The sequence below is a fragment of the Schistocerca serialis genome, chromosome 8 (genome assembly GCF_023864345.2).
Source record: "Schistocerca serialis cubense isolate TAMUIC-IGC-003099 chromosome 8, iqSchSeri2.2, whole genome shotgun sequence".
NCBI classification, from domain to species: domain Eukaryota; kingdom Metazoa; phylum Arthropoda; class Insecta; order Orthoptera; family Acrididae; genus Schistocerca; species Schistocerca serialis.
The window spans coordinates 125,299,295-125,317,918 of record NC_064645.1 but is presented as its reverse complement, the minus strand read 5'-3'; the positions used below and the strand labels follow the sequence as shown (position 1 = coordinate 125,317,918).

Sequence of the window (18,624 nt, the reverse complement as noted above, 5' to 3'; positions counted from 1 at the left end):
GAACCTCCCTTGTGGCGGTCGGATTTGGCCAGCTGGAACCTTGATGACAAGTATGCCTGCCCTCATTTTCCCACACTGTCTAATATCTGGCCGTTGTCACACTGACATGCCCCACAAATCTGAATATTGCAAGATTCAATTACTTGGCTAAAAGCAGACACACAATGAGAACCCTTTGAAACTCTGTCTTGTGCTGATAACACTGTCTCTTCATACAGATCACACAACATTTGATTTTGTTCGTGCTCCTTAAATACCTTAGCAGGCCAGACAACAATACTACATATGAACAACATTAATCCATTCAGGTCACCATTCTACATGCCACACAGAACTGTCTAATCATATACATACATGCCAACGGTGTGTACATATACAAAGTTATACTGACATTCTACCATGTCTCCTGGGTGCTTCCCTTTACTGTCAGGCAGTGTAGTTACATACTCACATGCTCAGTATCATCAAAGTTATCACAGATTATCTATAAACATTTGCTTGATACATACAAAGGTTGAAACTTTCATTGCAACTAGGAAATTTAATTAATTTTTACACAGAGTGTTAGTGTTACGAAAATTCAAACTTTGGTGATAGTGTAAGGACCTGTGAATTGGCATTTGGAATGTCCACTATTCCTTCAATCTTTTTACTTTTGACGTATTTTTATGAACAGGTTTCAAGCTTTGTTTGCAGTACACATCATTGGTATCAACAAGAGTAATCATAGATCTTTAGCAAACTTACTTTTTCTCTATAACTTTCCATGAGCCATAAGGATCAATCCTTGGAGCAGGACCTATAGGAGCAGACATCTTGGGTTTCTCCTTGGCCTCTTCTTTTTCTTTCCTCCCATAAATTTCCTTCATTTTCTCACGCTGTATGCGTGCTTGTTTTTCTTCACTTATTTGTTTTTCTTCTTCTTTCTTCTTCATTTCATCTGTTGCTTTCTTTCTCTTTGCTGCCTTTTCAGCTCTTTTGGCCTCTTCTTTTTGCTCTGCTAATGAAACATAGCCATCTTCTGGTGGTTCCCACACTGATTCTAAATAAAGAGAACACTATATTAGCACATAAACTTATACTCAGTGGAAGATAACACTGTAAGGAAAATAACACTGTAAGAATTGCAACAACGTTGAACAACTGTGAGACATTCTGAACAGATCATGTAGAGATATAACAGTTGTGAAGAATTGTCTGTCACTTGAGTAAATCCATAGCTGACAACAGAGACAGTGGAAGATAATATTAGCTAGCTCAGTTTACTGTCTGTGGGTTTTTGCTTTCTATTATGTTTTACATGAATTTCAGAGTTGCTACTCCATCACTTTTGTCTCACTGATTTTGTGCTAGGAACTCCTTTTTGTAATTGTCAAGCAGTTATATATGTATGACTTTGATTTAGATTGAACTCAGGCCTAGTCATCGAGTGGTAAAGCATGAGGCTGGAAACAAAGATATCGCGAGATTAAATCCTGATCAACAGGAAATTTTCAGTCTGCCTTTAATCTAGCAATCACCACTCAGTGACGTGAAGGCTTTTCAGGAATGAAATGTGGTTAAAGTTCCAAGTTAAACTGTAGATCCCCTTTCTCCAGGTGGATAAATGTGATAGATTCCGGACAGGCAAGTTGCCAAAGTGGTGTCCAACTGGAAGACTTGCACTTACCCACTGATCCACACACCATTATCAGTTAAGCGGAACAGATAAGAACAAATGCATCATCAAAAAACAAGAAGCTCATAACGTAAAGCTTGTAAAATTATAAAAATTGAACTACCTTTGAAATACAAATAGGTTACAACAAATCAATATATACAACAATTCACTGATTATTACTTACAATAGATGAACTGCAAAGAAAGTTGTTTAGTAACTGATGAAATATACAGAAATATGAAATTAGTAAAAATATTTTATCTTTTGACACACCCATAATTTTTTTTTTTTTTAGATAACTTGTTTCCACCATCTCAAATGGTCTTCACGAGATCACAAAAACCATTTTAACAATTATAGCAGTCATGATCCCACAGTTTATAAAACAGTTAAGATGCATCATTACACAAGAACCAGTGAGACAATTCGCAAATGAAAAATTACAACATAATAATTTCCTCATGGGATGAAAGAGTATTGGGAATGCTTGAATTACATTCTGAGCAGTTTCTAAAAGAATAAAATGGTATTAGAAAGCCATGGAAACTACAGAGCAAACAAAAGATGGGAAATATTATGTGGTTTGTGGCACTAGCTACTTTTGCTTCATAGTTTTCCAGCATCAGAGATTACATCTATTAGAGTGTTGAAGCTAAAACTCAACAGGAAATCTAACAGGCACTCAGTACACGGAAGGAACACCTCAGTTCCTAGATGGATAAGGTATAGCAACTCAACTTGGCAAAAATCTAAGGTACCTAAATTCTGATGCAAAAGGGGAAATTAGCTAACTTCCAGCATTAAATCATGAAGCAAACAGAGAGAGAATCTCTAAGATACAAAAAGCCTACAGAATCACATGGAGAAGATCAAATTTAAAAAAAATTGCTGGGATTCAAAACTATGATTAAAACACTACAATACAATAATGAAAACCATAATTATATACATCAAAATTGAACAGCTGAAAATCCAGGATGGAATGCAACAATATTATGAGAAGGAAAGTACCTAGTCACCCACCATACAGCGGAAAGCCGTCCTTTTTTCCCCCTAAGGTAAGTCTTTCCGCTCCTGGGATTGGAATGACTCCTTACCCTCTCCCTTAAAACCCACATCCTTTCGTCTTTCCCTCTCCTTCCCTCTTTCCTGATGAGGCAACAGTTTGTTGTGAAAGCTTGAATTTTGTGTGTATGTTTGTGTCTGTTTGTGTGTCTTTCGACCTGCCAGCACTTTCGTTTGGTAAGTCACATCATCTTTGTTTTTTGATAAAATTTTCCCCATGTGGAATGTTTCCCTCTATTTGATGATGTGACTTACCAAACGAAAGCGCTGGCACGTCGATAGTCACACAAACAAACACAAACACAAACACAAACCAAAACATACACACAAAATTCAAGCTTTTGCAACAAACTGTTGCCTCATCAGGAAAGAGGGAAGGAGAGGGAAAGACGAAAGGATGTGGGTTTTAAGGGAGAGGGTAAGGAGTCATTCCAATCCCAGGAGCGGAAAGACTTACCTTAGGGGGAAAAAAGGACGGGTATACACTCGCACACACACACACATATCCATCCACACATATACATATATGTGTATATGTATATGTGTGGATGGAATGACTCCTTACCCTCTCCCGTAAAACCCACTTCCTTTCGTCTTTCCCTCTCCTTCCCTCTTTCCTGACGAAGCAACCGTTTGTGTGTGTGTGTGTGTGTGTGTGTGTGTGTGTGTGTGTGTGTGTGTGTGTGTGTGTGTGTGTGTGAAAGTGCTGGCAGGTCGACAGACACACAAGCATACACACAAAATTCAAGCTTTCGCAACAAACTGTTGCCTCATCAGGAAAGAGGGAAGGAGAGGGAAAGACGAAAGGACGTGGGTTTTAAGGGAGAGGGTAAGGAGTCATTCCAATCCCGGGAGCGGAAAGACTTACCTTAGGGGGGAAAAAAGGAAAAAAGGACGGGTATACACTCGCACACACACACATATCCATCCACACATATACAGACACAAGCAGACGTTTTTAAAGACAAAGAGTTTGGGCAGAGATGTCAATCGAGGCAGAAGTGCAGAGGCAAAGATGTTGTTGAATGACAGGTGAGATACGAGTGGCGGCAACTTGAAATTAGCAGAGATTGAGGCCTGGTGCATAACGGGAAGAGAGGATATACAGAAGAGCAAGTTCCCATCTCCGGAGTTCGGATAGGTTGGTGTTAGTGGGAAGTATCCAGATAACCCGGACGGTGTAACACTGTGCCAAGATGTGCTGGCTGTGCACCAAGGCATGTTTAGCCACAGGGTGATCCTCATTACCAACAAACACTGTCTGCCTGTGTCCATTCATGCGAATGGACAGTTTGTTGCTGGTCATTCCCATATAGAATGCGTCACAGTGTAGGCAGGTCAGTTGGTAGATCACGTGGGTGCTTTCACACGTGGCTCTGCCTTTGATCGTGTACACCTTCCGGGTTACAGGACTGGAGTAGGTGGTGGTGGGAGGGTGCATGGGACAGGTTTTACACCGGGGGCGGTTACAAGGGTAGGAGCCAGAGGGTAGGGAAGGTGGTTTGGGGATTTCATAGGGATGAACTAAGAGGTTACGAAGGTTCGGTGGACGGCGGAAAGACACTCGTGGTGGAGTGGGGAGGATTTCATGAAGGATGGATCTCATTTCAGGGCAGGATTTGAGGAAGTCATATCCCTGCTGGAGAGCCACATTCAGAATCTGAGTTTTCTCTTTGTCTTTAAATATGTCTGCTTGTGTCTGTATGTGTGGATGGATATGTGTGTGTGTGTGCGAGTGTATACCTGTCCTTTTTTCCCACTAAGGTAAGTCTTTCCGCTCCCGGGATTGGAATGACTCCTTACCCTCTCCCTTAAAACCCACATCCTTTCATCTTTCCCTCTCCTTCCCTCTTTCCTGATGAGGCAACCGTTGGTTGCGAAAGCTAGAATTTTGTGTGTATGTTTGTGTTTGCTTGTGTGTCTATCGACCTGCCAGCGCTTTCGTTCGGTAAGTCACCTCATCTTTGTTTTTATATATAATTTTTCCCACGTGGAATGTTTCCCTCTATTTTTTATATATATATGTATATATATGGATGGGAGGGGAGAGAGAGAGAGAGAGAGAGAGTGTGTGTGTGTGGGGGGGGGGGGGGGGGGGGGGGTGCAAGCGCGCACGCGTATGTGTGTCTGTTGCTGACAAAGGCCTTAGTGTCCAAAAGCTTTAATTGTGAGAGTCTTTTTGTTGTGCCTATCTGTGACTCAGCGTCTCCGCTATATGGTGAGTAGCAACTTTCCTTCTCATAATACTGATACATCAAAAGTGTTAATAACTGGAGGCATATCACTAATTCATGACATCAAAGAGTGAGAAAGAGAAACACTAAGGAAAAGTTTGAGTCCAGTTTGCTTAAGCACAATTTTAATCAAAAAGAAGTCTCGAGCATTATATGAGCATAGTGGGAAAAACCTTTGACACTTTCGGGAATGAATGATAGAAATTTTACAATGAAATATGATAGGATGAATGAAAGATTTCTCTATCTAGTCTTCTCAGTTAAGGTTAATAAGAACTGACTGCTTGAAACTGAACGATATCTTCAGGAAATTGGTATCACAAATGATACAGTACAGGATAGAGATGCAATGAGAACACTTATGGGAATCATCGACTTGAAAAGCAAGAACTGGAAGCAACAGTATCTGGGCAAAAGAATGGAAGAGAAACTTCATTGAGAAGACGAATAGCTCTTAGGAGAAAAAAAAAAAAAAAAAAAAAGAAAGCAAATTCATCAGCTAAATAAGTGCAGTTGGGCTCTTCAGTTAGGGATAATGATGGGAAAATAAGAGTTCCTAAATTACATTTAATTTGCAAATTAGAGCAACACCTATTCATTTGTTTAACTTATCTAATATGATCAATAAATGTATATTATAAAATAGTAATTGAAATGTTGTTGACCATGTCTTTAAAATGGAATGAAAACCTTTTCACACATATGAAGTGATCATACCTCCACTTTCTGTATTCCAGTAGTATGTATGGCCTTCATCTGATTTGGCTTCCCACCACACTTTTTTCTCCTCCTTTTTTTCTGTTTCAGTGGTTTCTGCAGATTCTTTCACCCTAAAGGCAATATCTACCAATTCTTTTTCTTCCGAGGTGCCACCTTCCTCTAGATTTTTCTGCATTGCTTTCTCTTTGATAATTTTTGATGTGTAATCTGCTTCAGCTTCCACATCCTTCAGATACGCTTTCATGGCAGCCTGTTGCAAAATTTTACCAATGCATTTGTTACAACTCTGAGTGATTTTCAGTATGTCTAACATACTATCAACTTAAGGAGAGAAATAAAAGTCACTGATATTTTGCTGGAAGAGAAAGGTCTTAATTGGTGATTTCCCCACACATATTAACAGAACAGCATTATGCAAGAAATCTAGAAAGCTTTTAAACAAAATTTAAAAAAAAAAAAAAAAAATTCATAGACCACACAGCTCTGATCGCAAAAGTCAACCTTATTTTCTGGTGCTTTTGTCCCTCATTGGTGCCCAGTCAGCATGCTTATTAATGGATTTAGCAACGTTAATCTAAGGGGTGACCAGATGCCCTTCCTGTCACCATTCCATTAGCCCCAAGAACGGAATACGTGTACCCCAATTGGCTGCATACTGCTATTCATGTGAAAGTGAGAGAAGGTTTCTAAATGTTTATGAACCATGTAACTGATGTGGGACTTGGGTACCAGTCCAGTATTTACCTAGTGAGATGCGGGAAACTGCCTAAAAACCACATTCAGGCTGGCTATCACACTGGGTCCAATCAGGTGCACCTCCCGCACCTGAAAGCAGCACTTTAACATGCACATCTGTCTAGGTAGGTAATAGCAAAAGTCAACACTATTCCAATTTAAATATAATTCTCTCTCTATTGGCTTATGTACTGTGGGTCTGAGACACCTCTGGAAAACATTCATCTGATGTGGGGAAATTATGTTGGAGCAGCTGTCTTAGTTTTTTTTTTTTTTTTGTGGTTTTAGGGCGCACAACTTCAACGGTCATTAGCGCCCGGACTACGTGAGGAATGCACCGCGAGTCACAAGTTTAAAACAGCAACGAAACGGAAAACACGATAAAAGACAGACTGACAGGCACAGGATTAAAAAAGGAAAACAGCAGAATCAAATGTCCTTTGAGAGGGTTGTCAAATTGATAAAATGAAGAACGCAAGCAGCTGCTCATGGGTCATCCGCTAAAATGGCTTCTACAGTACATGGCAGGCCAAGATCAAGACGCAGGGTGTTAAAATCCGGACAGACCGTTAAAATATGGCAGACCGTCAGCAATTGCCCACAGGGGCAGAACGGCGCCGGCGCAGCCGTCAGCAGATGGCGATGGCTGAACCGGCAGTGGCCAATTCGTAACCGGGCCAAAACGACCTCCTCCCACCGAGAAGGGCGTGAGGACGACGTCCAAGCCACGGGAAGAGGTTTCAGGGCCCGAAGTTTGTTGTCTGTGAGTGCAGCCCAATCGGCATGCCACTGCGATAAAATGCACCGACAAATTACCCTGCTACAATCGGACAAAGGCACACAACAAGATGCTGTCCGAGGCTGGAGGACCGCAGCCTTGGCCGCGGCATCTGCAGCCTCGTTCCCAGGGATACCGACATGGCCAGGAACCCACATAAAGCTAACCGGATAACCGACGTCCACCAGCTGCTGAAGAGAGCGTTGGCTCCGGTGCACGAAAGGGTGAACCGGGTACGGATCACTGAGGCTCTGGATAGCGCTCAGGGAATCGGCGCAGATGACATATGCAGAATGTCGGTGGCGGCAGATGTAAAGGACAGCCTGGTAGAGGGCAAAGAACTCAGCTGTGAAGACCGAACAAAGGCCATGGAGCCGGTATTTGAAACTTTGTGCCCCGACAATAAAGGAACACCCAACCCCGTCATTGGTCTTAGAGCCATCTGTATAAATGAAGGTCATATTAATGAACTTCGAACGAAGTTCGATAAAACGGGAGTGGTAGACTGAACCGGGGGTAACCTCCTTCAGGAGCGAGCAGAGGTCAAGGTGGACGCGAACCTGAGCCTGAAGCCAAGGTGGCGTGTGGCTCTCGCCCACTCGAAAGGTTGCAGGGAGTGAAAAATTAAGGTGTTGAAGGAGGCAACGAAAGCGAACTCCAGGGGGTAGCAGGGCAGAGACATACAACCCGTATTGACTGTCGAGAGAGTCATCAAAAAAGGAACGATAAGACGGGTGGTCGGGCATTGCCAGTAGCCGACAGGCATACCGACAAAGCAGTATATCGCGCCGGTAGGTGAGTGGCAACTCACCAGCGTCAGCATGAAGACTCTCGACGGGACTAGTATAAAACGCTCCGATCGCAAGTCGTAAACCCCGATGTTGTATGGAGTTGAGGCGGCGTAAGATAGATGGCCGTGCAGAGGAGTATACGAAGCTCCCATAATCCAGCTTGGAGCGGACGATCGACCGATATAGACGAAGCAGGATGGTTCGATCCGCTCCCCACGACATACCACTGAGAACACGGAGGACATTTAGAGAACGGGTACAACGGGCAGCCAAATATGACACATGTGGAGACCAACTAAGTTTCCTGTCAAATGTAAGACCTAAAAATTTTGTTGTCTCCACGAATGGGAGAGCAACGGGACCGAGTCGTAAGGACGGTGGGAGAAACTCTTTGTAGCACCAGAAGTTAATACAGACCGTCTTCTCGGCAGAAAAACGGAAGCCATTGGTGACACTCCAGGAGTAAAGACGGTCAAGAGAACGCTGAAGACAGCGCTCCAGGAAACACGTACGCTGCGCGCTGCAATAGATGGTAAAATCGTCTACGAAAAGGGAGCCTGATACATCAGCTGGGAGGCAATCCATTATTGGATTGATCGCTATGGCGAAGAGAGCGATGCTCAAAACTGAGCCCTGTGGCACCCCATTCTCCTGGTGAAAGGTGTCTGACAGGACAGAACCCACACGTACCCTGAACTGTCGATCCATTAAAAAGGAACAAATAAAAAGAGGGAGGCGACCGCGAAGGCCCCATGTATGCATGGTGCGGAGAATGCCCGCCCTCCAACAGGTGTCGTAAGCCTTCTCCAAATCAAAGAACACAGCCGCAGTCGGGCGCTTCCGCAAGAAGTTATTCATAATGAAGGTCGACAAGGTAACCAGATGGTCGACAGCAGAGCGGCGCCTACGAAATCCACATTGTACATTGGTAAGTAGGCGTCGAGACTCGAGCAGCCAAACCAACCGAGAGTTAACCATTCGCTCCATCACTTTACAGACACAGCTGGTAAGCGAGATGGGTTGATAACTGGAAGGCAAGTGCTTGTCCTTCCCCGGCTTAGGAATCGGGACAACAATAGACTCGCGCCAGCATGCGGGAACATGTCCCTCAATCCAGATGCGATTGTAAGTACGAAGAAGAAAACCTTTACCCGCAGGAGAAAGGTTCTTCAGCATCTGAATATGAATAGAATCAGGCCCTGGAGCGGAGGACCGTGATCGGCCAAGTGCGGTTTCGAGTTCCCGCATGGTGAATGGGGCATTATAACTTTCACGATTCGAGGAGCGGAAGTTAGGTGGCCTAGCCTCCTCTGCCAGTTTGCGGGGGGGGAAGGCAGGGTGGTAATGAGCGGAGCTCGAAACCTCTGCAAAAAAGCGGCCGAAGGCATTGGAGACATCCTCAGGGGCCACAAGGACGTCATTCGCGACCGTCAAGCCAGAAACTGGTGAGTGGACCTTAGTGCCAGACAGCCGGCGCAGGCTACCCCAGACAACAGAAGAAGGAGTAAAACTGTTGAAGGTGCTTGTGAAAGCAGCCCAGCTGGCTTTCTTGCTGTCTTTAATAACACGACGACACTGAGCACGTAATCGTTTATAATTGATACAATTCGCCACTGTAGGGTGGCGTTTAAAGGTGTGTAAAGCACGTCGACGAGCACGTAAAGCATCTCTACATGCTGCGGTCAACCAGGGGACCGGTACGCGACGTGGAGAAGAAGTACGGTGAGGGATGGAATATTCAGCAGCAGCGAGAATGACTTCCGTGAGGTGTGCGACCTGACGATCGCAGCTTGTGAAGGTTTGATCCTGAAAGGTCGCCCTGGAAGAGAAGAGCCCCCAATCTGCCTTGGAGATGGTCCAACTAGAGGAGCACGGAGAGGGGGTATGCTGCAGGAGATGGAGAACACACGGGAAGTGGTCGCTCGAATATGTATCAGAAAGTGCATACCACTCAAACCGGCGTGCAAGTTGGGGAGTACATATAGAGAGGTCTAAATGGGAATAGGTGTGAGATGTGTCCGAAAGAAAGGTAGGGGCGCCAGTATTGAGGCAGACAAGATTGAGCTGGTTGAAAAGGTCTGCTAACAGGGAGCCCCTCGGGCAGGATGCTGGAGAGCCCCAAAGGGGATGGTGGGCATTGAAGTCTCCAGTTAGCAAAAGTGGTGCAGGTAGCTGAGCAATAAGTTGCATCATGTCTGCCCTGGTAACGGCAGATGACGATGGAGTGTAGACAGTACAAATGGAAAATATAAAAGTGGGGAGAGTAATGCAGATGGCTACTGCCTGCAGGCCGGTGTGCAACGTGATGGGATCGTAGTAAATATCATCCTGGACCAGCAACATAACCCCTCCATGAGCCGGGATACCTACCACAGGGGATAGGTCAAAACGCACAGAGGTGTAGTGTGCCAAGGCAATTTGATCGCATGGGCGTAGCTTCGTTTCCTGGAGGGCTACGACGAGCGGACGGTGCAAGCGGAGCAGCAACGTCAAGTCCTCTCGGTTGGAGCGAATGCTACAAATATTCCAGTGAATAAGTGCCATCATAAAAAGAAAAGGAAGACGAAAGAAGGGGTCACCTCGAAGGCCGCTGAGGGCCTGGCTTCGAGCGAGCACTGCCGCCGCTATCAGTAGGCGGACAGTCATCGTCCATTGGGTCTATAGGTTCATCGGCCACCTTGGGAAGATGGCCGGGAGGGGGAGCTTCCTCCGCCGGTGAACAGCCAGATGTTCGGCTACCAGCGGTGCGGCCAGGCGAAACGGATGACGGCCTGGGGCGGCAATCGCTGGGTGGCGCAGGAGAAGAAATGCGCCGTGGCGGAGAAGGAGAGCAGTGCTTCCTATGCGCCTTCTTGGAAGGACGTTTGGTGGAAGTACCGGTCGAAGGCTGGGAGGTTGAAGTACGTAGGAAGTCTGCACGGGACGGTTCCTTCTTGAAGGCCCGTGCATCTGACTTCTGGGTCTTCGTCTTGGCAGAAGCTGATGAAGGTGCTTGTGTCTGAGGGGTGACGGGAGGAAGAGGAGACGTCGACCGGGCGATCTTAGCACTGGCCGAACGGACGACCGTGGTGCTGAAGGTCAGATCGCATGTCTGGGTGGCCACCTCCCTGGTAGTCCGAGGAGAGGCGAGGACAGTACTGTATTTCCCCGCTGGGAGCAGCGTGGGCTTCCTACTAGCCAATAGCTTGCGAGCAGCCGAGGTGGACACTTTCTCTTTGACCCGAATTTCTTGGATACAGCGTTCTTCCTTGTAGACAGGACAGTTGCGGGAGGATGCGGCATGGTCACCCTGACAGTTCACACAACGAGGAGACGGAGGTGGACAGTCACCCTCATGGGCATCCCTGCCACAAGTGACACATTTAGCCGCATTGGAACAAGACTGTCGAGTGTGATTGAAACGCTGACACTGGTAACAGCGCGTAGGTGTCGGGACATAGGGGCGAACAGAAATAACCTCGTAGCCCGCCTTGATGCGCGATGGCAGCTTAACACTATCGAAGGTCAAGAAAAGTGTCCGGGTCGGTACAAGGTCATTGTTGACCTTTTTCTTGACCCTATGGACAGCCGTCACGCCCTGCTCAGCGAGGAAAGATTGAATCTCCTCGTCAGTCAGTCCATCGAGGGAGCTAGTATAGACCACACCACGAGACGAATTCAAAGTTCGGTGAGCCTCCACCCGCACAGGGAACGTGTACAGGAGTGTGGCCTGAAGCAGTTTTTGTGCCTGAAAGGTGCTCTCAGTTTCTAGTAAGAAGGTACCGTTACGCAACCTGGTACAAGATTTGACAGATCCGGCTATGGCATCTACACCCTTCTGGATAACGAAACGGTTGACAGAGGAAAAATCCTTTCCGTCCTCAGATCGAGAAACGACGAGGAACTGTGGGGCAGGCGGTAGTACTTTTGTCGCTGATGGCTGGTCACGTTTCCGTTTTTGGGCAGAAGTCGAGACAGATGGAGTGAAATCCATTGCGGAGGAATCCCCCATGATTGCCAGCGTCTCCGATGGCGCGCTCCTTCCTTGTGGGGACCCTCTCAGAGGGCACTCCCGCCTTAGGTGAATGTTTACACCTCAGGTCACACCTCCCGAGAACCAGACGGAGGGACCAATCGGCATGGTCAGAAGGTATCAGCTCAGGCAATCACCCCTCCCCGGGCCTGGCCTTTACCAGGGGGTACGCGCGTGCCTTACGTGTCTACCCAGGGCGGGGAATTACGCGTTACCCCGTCACCGGCTACGCGTGCGAACGCGTGGGTTGGCCTTCAGGCACGCACAGGGAGGAAGGAAGAAGAGGAAAAGGAGGAGAGAGAGGGAGAGAGAGCAGCAGTCTCAAACGCCGAGGCGGAGACCAGAGAAGGCAAGGAGAAGAAGGTAATGAGAAGGCAAGGAGAAGAAGGCAATGAGAAGGCAAGGAGAAGGCAAGGAGAAGAAGACAAGGAAAGAGTAAGGAAGACAGTGAGGTGGAAAAGAGCAAAGAAAGGAACCTACCAAAGGAAGGAAGAAACGAGAAGTGAAAAAGCAAAATGACCGCAAATAGAGGTCGTGGAACCGTCCGTCTCCGGACGCAGGCGCTAACGACCCCCTTGAGGGGGTGGGACTCCTTTTAGTCGCCTCTTACGACAGGCAGGAATACCTCGGGCCTATTCTAATCCCCGGACCCGCAGGGGGGAGCTGTCTTAGTGTTCTGCCTCAGAAGAGAAAAGAAGAGAGAAACACATACACACACACACACTTGCTTGCAGAAGAAGTATGTAGTTTTATTTAACCTTTCATTTGCTTTCAGTATCACCATTCAGTTCCATAACAATAACAATGCAATACTTTTTTGAGATTCCCTAATGCAAATCAGATAAACTGTACATTTACCTTCCTCACCACTGGACTGAGGATGAAAGGGAGGGGCCATAATGTGACAGATGCCACTCTTTGTACAAAAATCTTCAAAATCTTGAAACACAAACTATGGGCCATTGTCAGTCACTATCATATATGACAGTTCTTCTAGGAACAAAAAAACATTGAGAGGGTTGTGGCGGTAGCTGCTGTGGATATGGCCAAGTAGAAAACAACATAAGTGAATTTTGAGAAAGGATCAACTACTACAAGCCAAAAGGTTTTAAGGAATGGACCTATAAAATCAGCATTAATATGCTCCCAAGGGGAGCTGGTGGCCAACACATGGGGAAAGAGAGGCCCGTGGTGTCACCTGATGGGTGGCGCACTGTGAGCAGGCTGACACAATACATGTGATGTTACTGTAAACACCCAGCCAAAACACATTGTGGTGGACCAAAAATTTTGTACAAGAAACACCCCAATGATCCAGGTGGACAAAGCGCATGACACCCCACCACAATGTGGACAGGATCGCAACCGTGTGCACTGACTCTTCAGTAGCCAACAGTAACACACTATCGAAAATGAGGCAGAGGTGGTGAGCACAGTAATTACACAAGGGATCCAATGCTTGGCTTGATGGTTTATCTGTTCAGCCGTGATGGACATTTGTAAAACAACCAGACACAGGACAGGATCGGCCACGACAGCCACCATCCATGGGGTTTCAGGCTTCAATGTCTAAATGGAGAACCTACAATTTATCCTGATCAAATGCTGGATCAGGGCCAACTGGCTACTGAGAAAGAGCATTTGGATTAGCATGTTGGCAGTGGGTTGGAAATGAATCTCATAGTTATAGCATGACAAAAACGGAGCCCAGCATTGCAGGCAATGGACTGCTTTGTCCAATAAAGATGCCAAAGGGTGGAAAAGAGAAACAAGAGCGACAAAACGAAATTTAGAACCATATATGAAAACATGAATTTTTTTTTAGTGTGGCTTCTTTTTGTATCTGTGAGTGGCACTGTTGTTCCTGAATGAGAGTTTTGGAAGTGTATACAATAGGGTGTTTGGAAGAGTCCACATATTTGTGCATAACAATGGCCCCAAGGCCATACTGGGAGGTGTTGGTGAATGAGCTAAGATGTTGGCCTGCTTGGAAGGTAACTAAGCACGGTGCAAAGTGTAATTTTGACTTCAGTAGGGTAAAAGCACACTCACAGGTGGGCAATGAGTGAAAAGAAACACCTTTCCATAAGAGAGCACGAAGTGGCTGAACCACTGTGGCTGCAAAAGGAAGAAATTTAAGGTAGTAAGAAATCCTTCCAAAAGAAAGGCCGGCAATTCTTTGGCAGTGGTAGAACACAGCAAAGCTGCAATGCTTCAACTTTGAATTTCACCTTCCTCTACCTAGCACAAATATTTCTCTCATTTCTTGATTAAGAAAGCAGTTTATATCTGGCACAGCATGAAATTCATTAGCAGCTGCTGAATTTCTGCTGTTGTTTTTATATGTTATGCTAGTATACCAGAATGTACCATTAAGTTATAATTTAAATTTATTACTCTCACAATATCTGTGTGACATGGTGTATGGCAGAAAATGAACACATTTCACTTTGAATGACCTTTTAAAATAAATGGTGGCTGCTTATATATTATGATACTGATGAGTAAGTGAAACAAATAATTTTACTATACCTCTTCCATCTTTTTCATCTCATTGTCAATGTTTTTATTACTCTCATATTCCTCTCGGCTCTTCTTACTAATTTCTGAGATGCGTTTGGCAACATTCTCCTTGTGTCTGGAACCACCCTCATGGAATTCAATGCTCTAGAAATAAACAGTTACAAGTTACAGGGTTCCAAACAAATATTAAAAAGTTGGTAGGAACTGGCATATTTCCAAAAGTTTTAGGCTCTGAACTGTTCAATTTAGCATAATACAGATGAATATTAAAATGAAATACAGAAGGACTATTTATTTGAAATACACAAGAAATTGCTAATGGAATAGGGAATACTGTAGGAAAAGATTTCAATTAATTGTGCACAAATTAGTTCAATGCAACTTTAATTTATTCTATTAGTTAGCAAGAATCAACAACACACTTTACTCTTTCTCGTGCTGTTACTTTTAGCAAAGATTAATGCTGTGGAGGATTTGTGCCATTCCAATGTAAAATTAGACTTCTGTTGTGATGATTTGCTACACATTTCAACCCATGTAGACATATGGATAGCTTATAGCCAGGAGCAAATACATTGCAGAACTATATAATAATTGAGTAATGCAAACATAGAACCACTCAGGCCACTTAAAATCAAAGACATTATAAGCATCCATATACAACAATGTGTTGGTTAATATGTTGCATCTGTCAGTTTCTGGTAATTTGATATTCAAAGGTATGGTGTGTATAAATAGAAGACACATTTCTATGGCAAAAAGTTACTTTCAAATTTTTGTGAACCAAAAATCCAGAATTGTCCTCCATTTCCCTCACTACTTTGTGTGAGAGTCAAATGGCTAAGTTATGAGTGATTTGGCATGTGTTTAGGTACGTAAATAACAATTTTCTCCTTACCAGTTGCTGCACACCATGACACCAATGGCTTAGTAACTACTTCAATGCCCATGCTATTTGGGTTCTCCAGTTCCAGCACCTGCTCAACTAAACTGAGCATCTATCTCTCTCTCTCTCTCTCTCTATCTATCTATCTACCTATCTACACCTCCTTCTTCCCCAACATTCCCTTCCTTGCCACTTACATCCCATATTGCCAGCATTGCCACCAGCTTTAATGTGTGTGGCATCCACATTCCCAAGCTACAAAAAAGCTTTTCACATTCTATATTGTTTTTCCTCCCATATAGCCTCAGATTTTTCAGACAGGTTCATTAACACAGACAGCACACTACCACCCTTTTTAAAAGAAAAGAGTGCAGAAAAAAAGAATGGCTTTCTTGAAGGAGTGCTTCTAGAGTTTACCTAGGATGGTTTAAGGAGGCCACAGAAATAGCACATCTGAATGCATATGCACCCAGATCTGAATTTTTAATTAAAAATAAGTATATTGCATCTTGAACAACTGATTATTTGTCAGGTAGAATGAACAGCATCCTTAAGAAACCGTCAGTCACGTTGAACAAGTCATGTAATAAACTGGCCAAAATAAGTGTGTGTGCACATGTATGTTAACCCTCCAAACCTCCCTTCCCTCCCCAAGCCTCCTTCTCAATACTCTGCAGACCACTGGAAATCACTACATACAGCAAACAGCTACCTATGTAACAGACAGTGTGAATTAAGGCCCAAACACCACAAGCTGCTTCTTGGAGCACTACACTGAGAGGGGTGCCAGAGGCGTCACAGATGTATGATTTCTATACAGGGTGTGTCACAATTAATAAGGACTGCCTGGGGTGCCAGACTGAAGTGGGCACTAGGGGAGCCCATATGCAGTATTTGAATTCAGTGCACATCACGACTAGTAGCGAAAACTTACATAGGTGAAAGAGTATAAGGGAAACAGGGGGGAGGGGGGACACCAAATAAAAGTTGATTATGTAGAAAAATGCTCTCAAACCAGCCCCAGTAATGGAGGGAAAAGTAAACTTGCATTCTCAGTGCAATTTAGTGGAGCATGCCACATCTTTAGTTACGAACCAGACAGTGCAACTCATACATACTGTTCAGCCAATCAGTGTGCCTGAAAGAAGCATTTCAAGCTTAGACCATGTGGGCTTTGTCACTTTAATACAAAAAGGGTGTGTCACTACATGAAGTTGTCCACTGAAATGGTGTACACCACATCAACATCATTTGGACATTCTGCCACTATCATGAGAAACAGAACATTGAAGATTCACTTCACACTGATCACCCAGATGATGACTGAAATTTACAAATTATGGCTTGTAAGCCCCACAAGGAACATGAAATCTAATGGGTTCACCAGGGAGGTGTGTCCATCATATTTTGGATGGGTTGTTGTTGTTGTTGTGGTCTTCAGTCCTGAGACTGGTTTGATGCAGCTCTCCATGCTACTCTATCCTGTGCAAGCTTTTTCATCTCCCAGTACCTACTGCAACCTACATCCTTCTGAATCTGCTTAGTGTATTCATCTCTTGGTCTCCCTCTACGATTTTTACCCTCCACGCTGCCCTCCAATACTAAATTGGTGATCCCTTGATGCCTCAGAACATGTCCCACCAACCGATCCCTTCTTCTGGTCAAGTTGTGCCACAAACTTCTCTTCTCCCCAATCCTATTCAATACTTCCTCATTAGTTATGTGATCTACCCATCTAATCTTCAGCATTCTTCTGTAGCACCACATTTCGAAAGCTTCTATTCTCTTCTTGTCCAAACTATTTATCGTCCATGTTTCACTTCCATACATGGCTACACTCCATACGAATACTTTCAGAAATGACTTCCTGACACTTAAATCAGTACTGGATGTTAACAAATTTCTCTTCTTCAGAAACGCTTTCCTTGCCATTGCCAGCCTACATTTTATATCCTCTCTACTTCGACCATCATCAGTTATTTTGTTCCCCAAATAGCAAAACTCCTTTACTACTTTAAGTGCCTCATTTCCTAATCTAATTCCCTCAGCATCACCCGACTTAATTAGACTACATTCCATTATCCTTGTTTTGCTTTTGTTGATGTTCATCTTATATCCTCCTTTCAAGACACTGTCCATTCCATTCAACTGCTCTTCCAAGTCCTTTGCTGTCTCTGACAGAATTACAATGTCATCGGCGAACCTCAAAGTTTTTATTTCTTCTCCATGAATTTTAATACCTACTCCGAATTTTTCTTTTGTTTCCTTTACTGCTTGCTCAATATACAGATTGAACAACATCGGGGAGAGGCTACAACCCTGTCTTACTCCCTTCCTAACCACTGCTTCCCTTTCATGTCCCTCGACTCTTATAACTGCCATCTGGTTTCTGTACAAATTGTAAATAGCCTTTCGCTCCCTGTATTTTACCCCTGCCACCTTTAGAATTTGAAAGAGAGTATTCCAGTCAACATTGTCAAAAGCTTTCTCTAAGTCTACAAATGCTAGAAACGTAGGTTTGCCTTTCCTTAATCTTTCTTCTAAGATAAGTCGTAAGGTCAGTATTGCCTCACGTGTTCTAGTGTTTTTACGGAATCCAAACTGATCTTCCCCGAGGTTGGCTTCTACTAGTTTTTCCATTCGTCTGTAAAGGATTCGTGTTAGTATTTTGCAGCTGTGACTTATTAAGCTGATAGTTCTGTAATTTTCACATCTGTCAACACCTGCTTTCTTTGGGATTGGAATTATTATATTCTTCTTGAAGTCTGAGGGTATTTCGCCTGTTTCATACATCTTGCTCACCAGATGGTAGAGTTTTGTCAGGACTGGCTCTCCCACGGCCGTCAGTAGTTCCAATGGAATATTGTCTACTCCGGGGGCCTTGTTTCGACTCAGGTCTTTCAATGCTCTGTCAAACTCTTCACGCAGTATCATATCTCCCATTTCATCTTCATCTACATCCTCTTCCATTTCCATAATATTGTCCTCAAGTACATCGCCCTTGTATAGACCCTCTATATACTCCTTCCACCTTTCTGCTTTCCCTTCTTTGCTTAGAACTGGGTTTCCATCTGAGCTCTTGATATTCATACAAGTCGTTCTCTTATCTCCAAAGGTCTCTTTAATTTTCCTGTAGGCGGTATCTATCTTACCCCTAGTGAGATAGGCCTCTACATCCTTACATTTGTCCTCTAGCCATCCCTGCTTAGCCATTTTGCAC

The 18,624-nt window shown here is 44.4% G+C and overlaps 1 protein-coding gene across 1 annotated transcript in view; it reads right to left on the bottom strand.

Annotated features, from left to right (window-relative positions):
- The window catches only part of LOC126416049 (WW domain-binding protein 4), a 129,432-nt gene that overhangs the window by 16,505 nt on the left and 94,303 nt on the right, over positions 1-18,624 (bottom strand). Inside the window, exons 3-5 of the mRNA XM_050083520.1 lie at positions 14,528-14,662; positions 5,677-5,929; positions 748-1,042 (exon numbers count right to left, since the gene is read on the bottom strand). Of these exons, the coding sequence (XP_049939477.1) occupies positions 748-1,042; positions 5,677-5,929; positions 14,528-14,662 (683 nt within the window). The remainder of the gene's footprint in view (positions 1-747; positions 1,043-5,676; positions 5,930-14,527; positions 14,663-18,624) is intronic.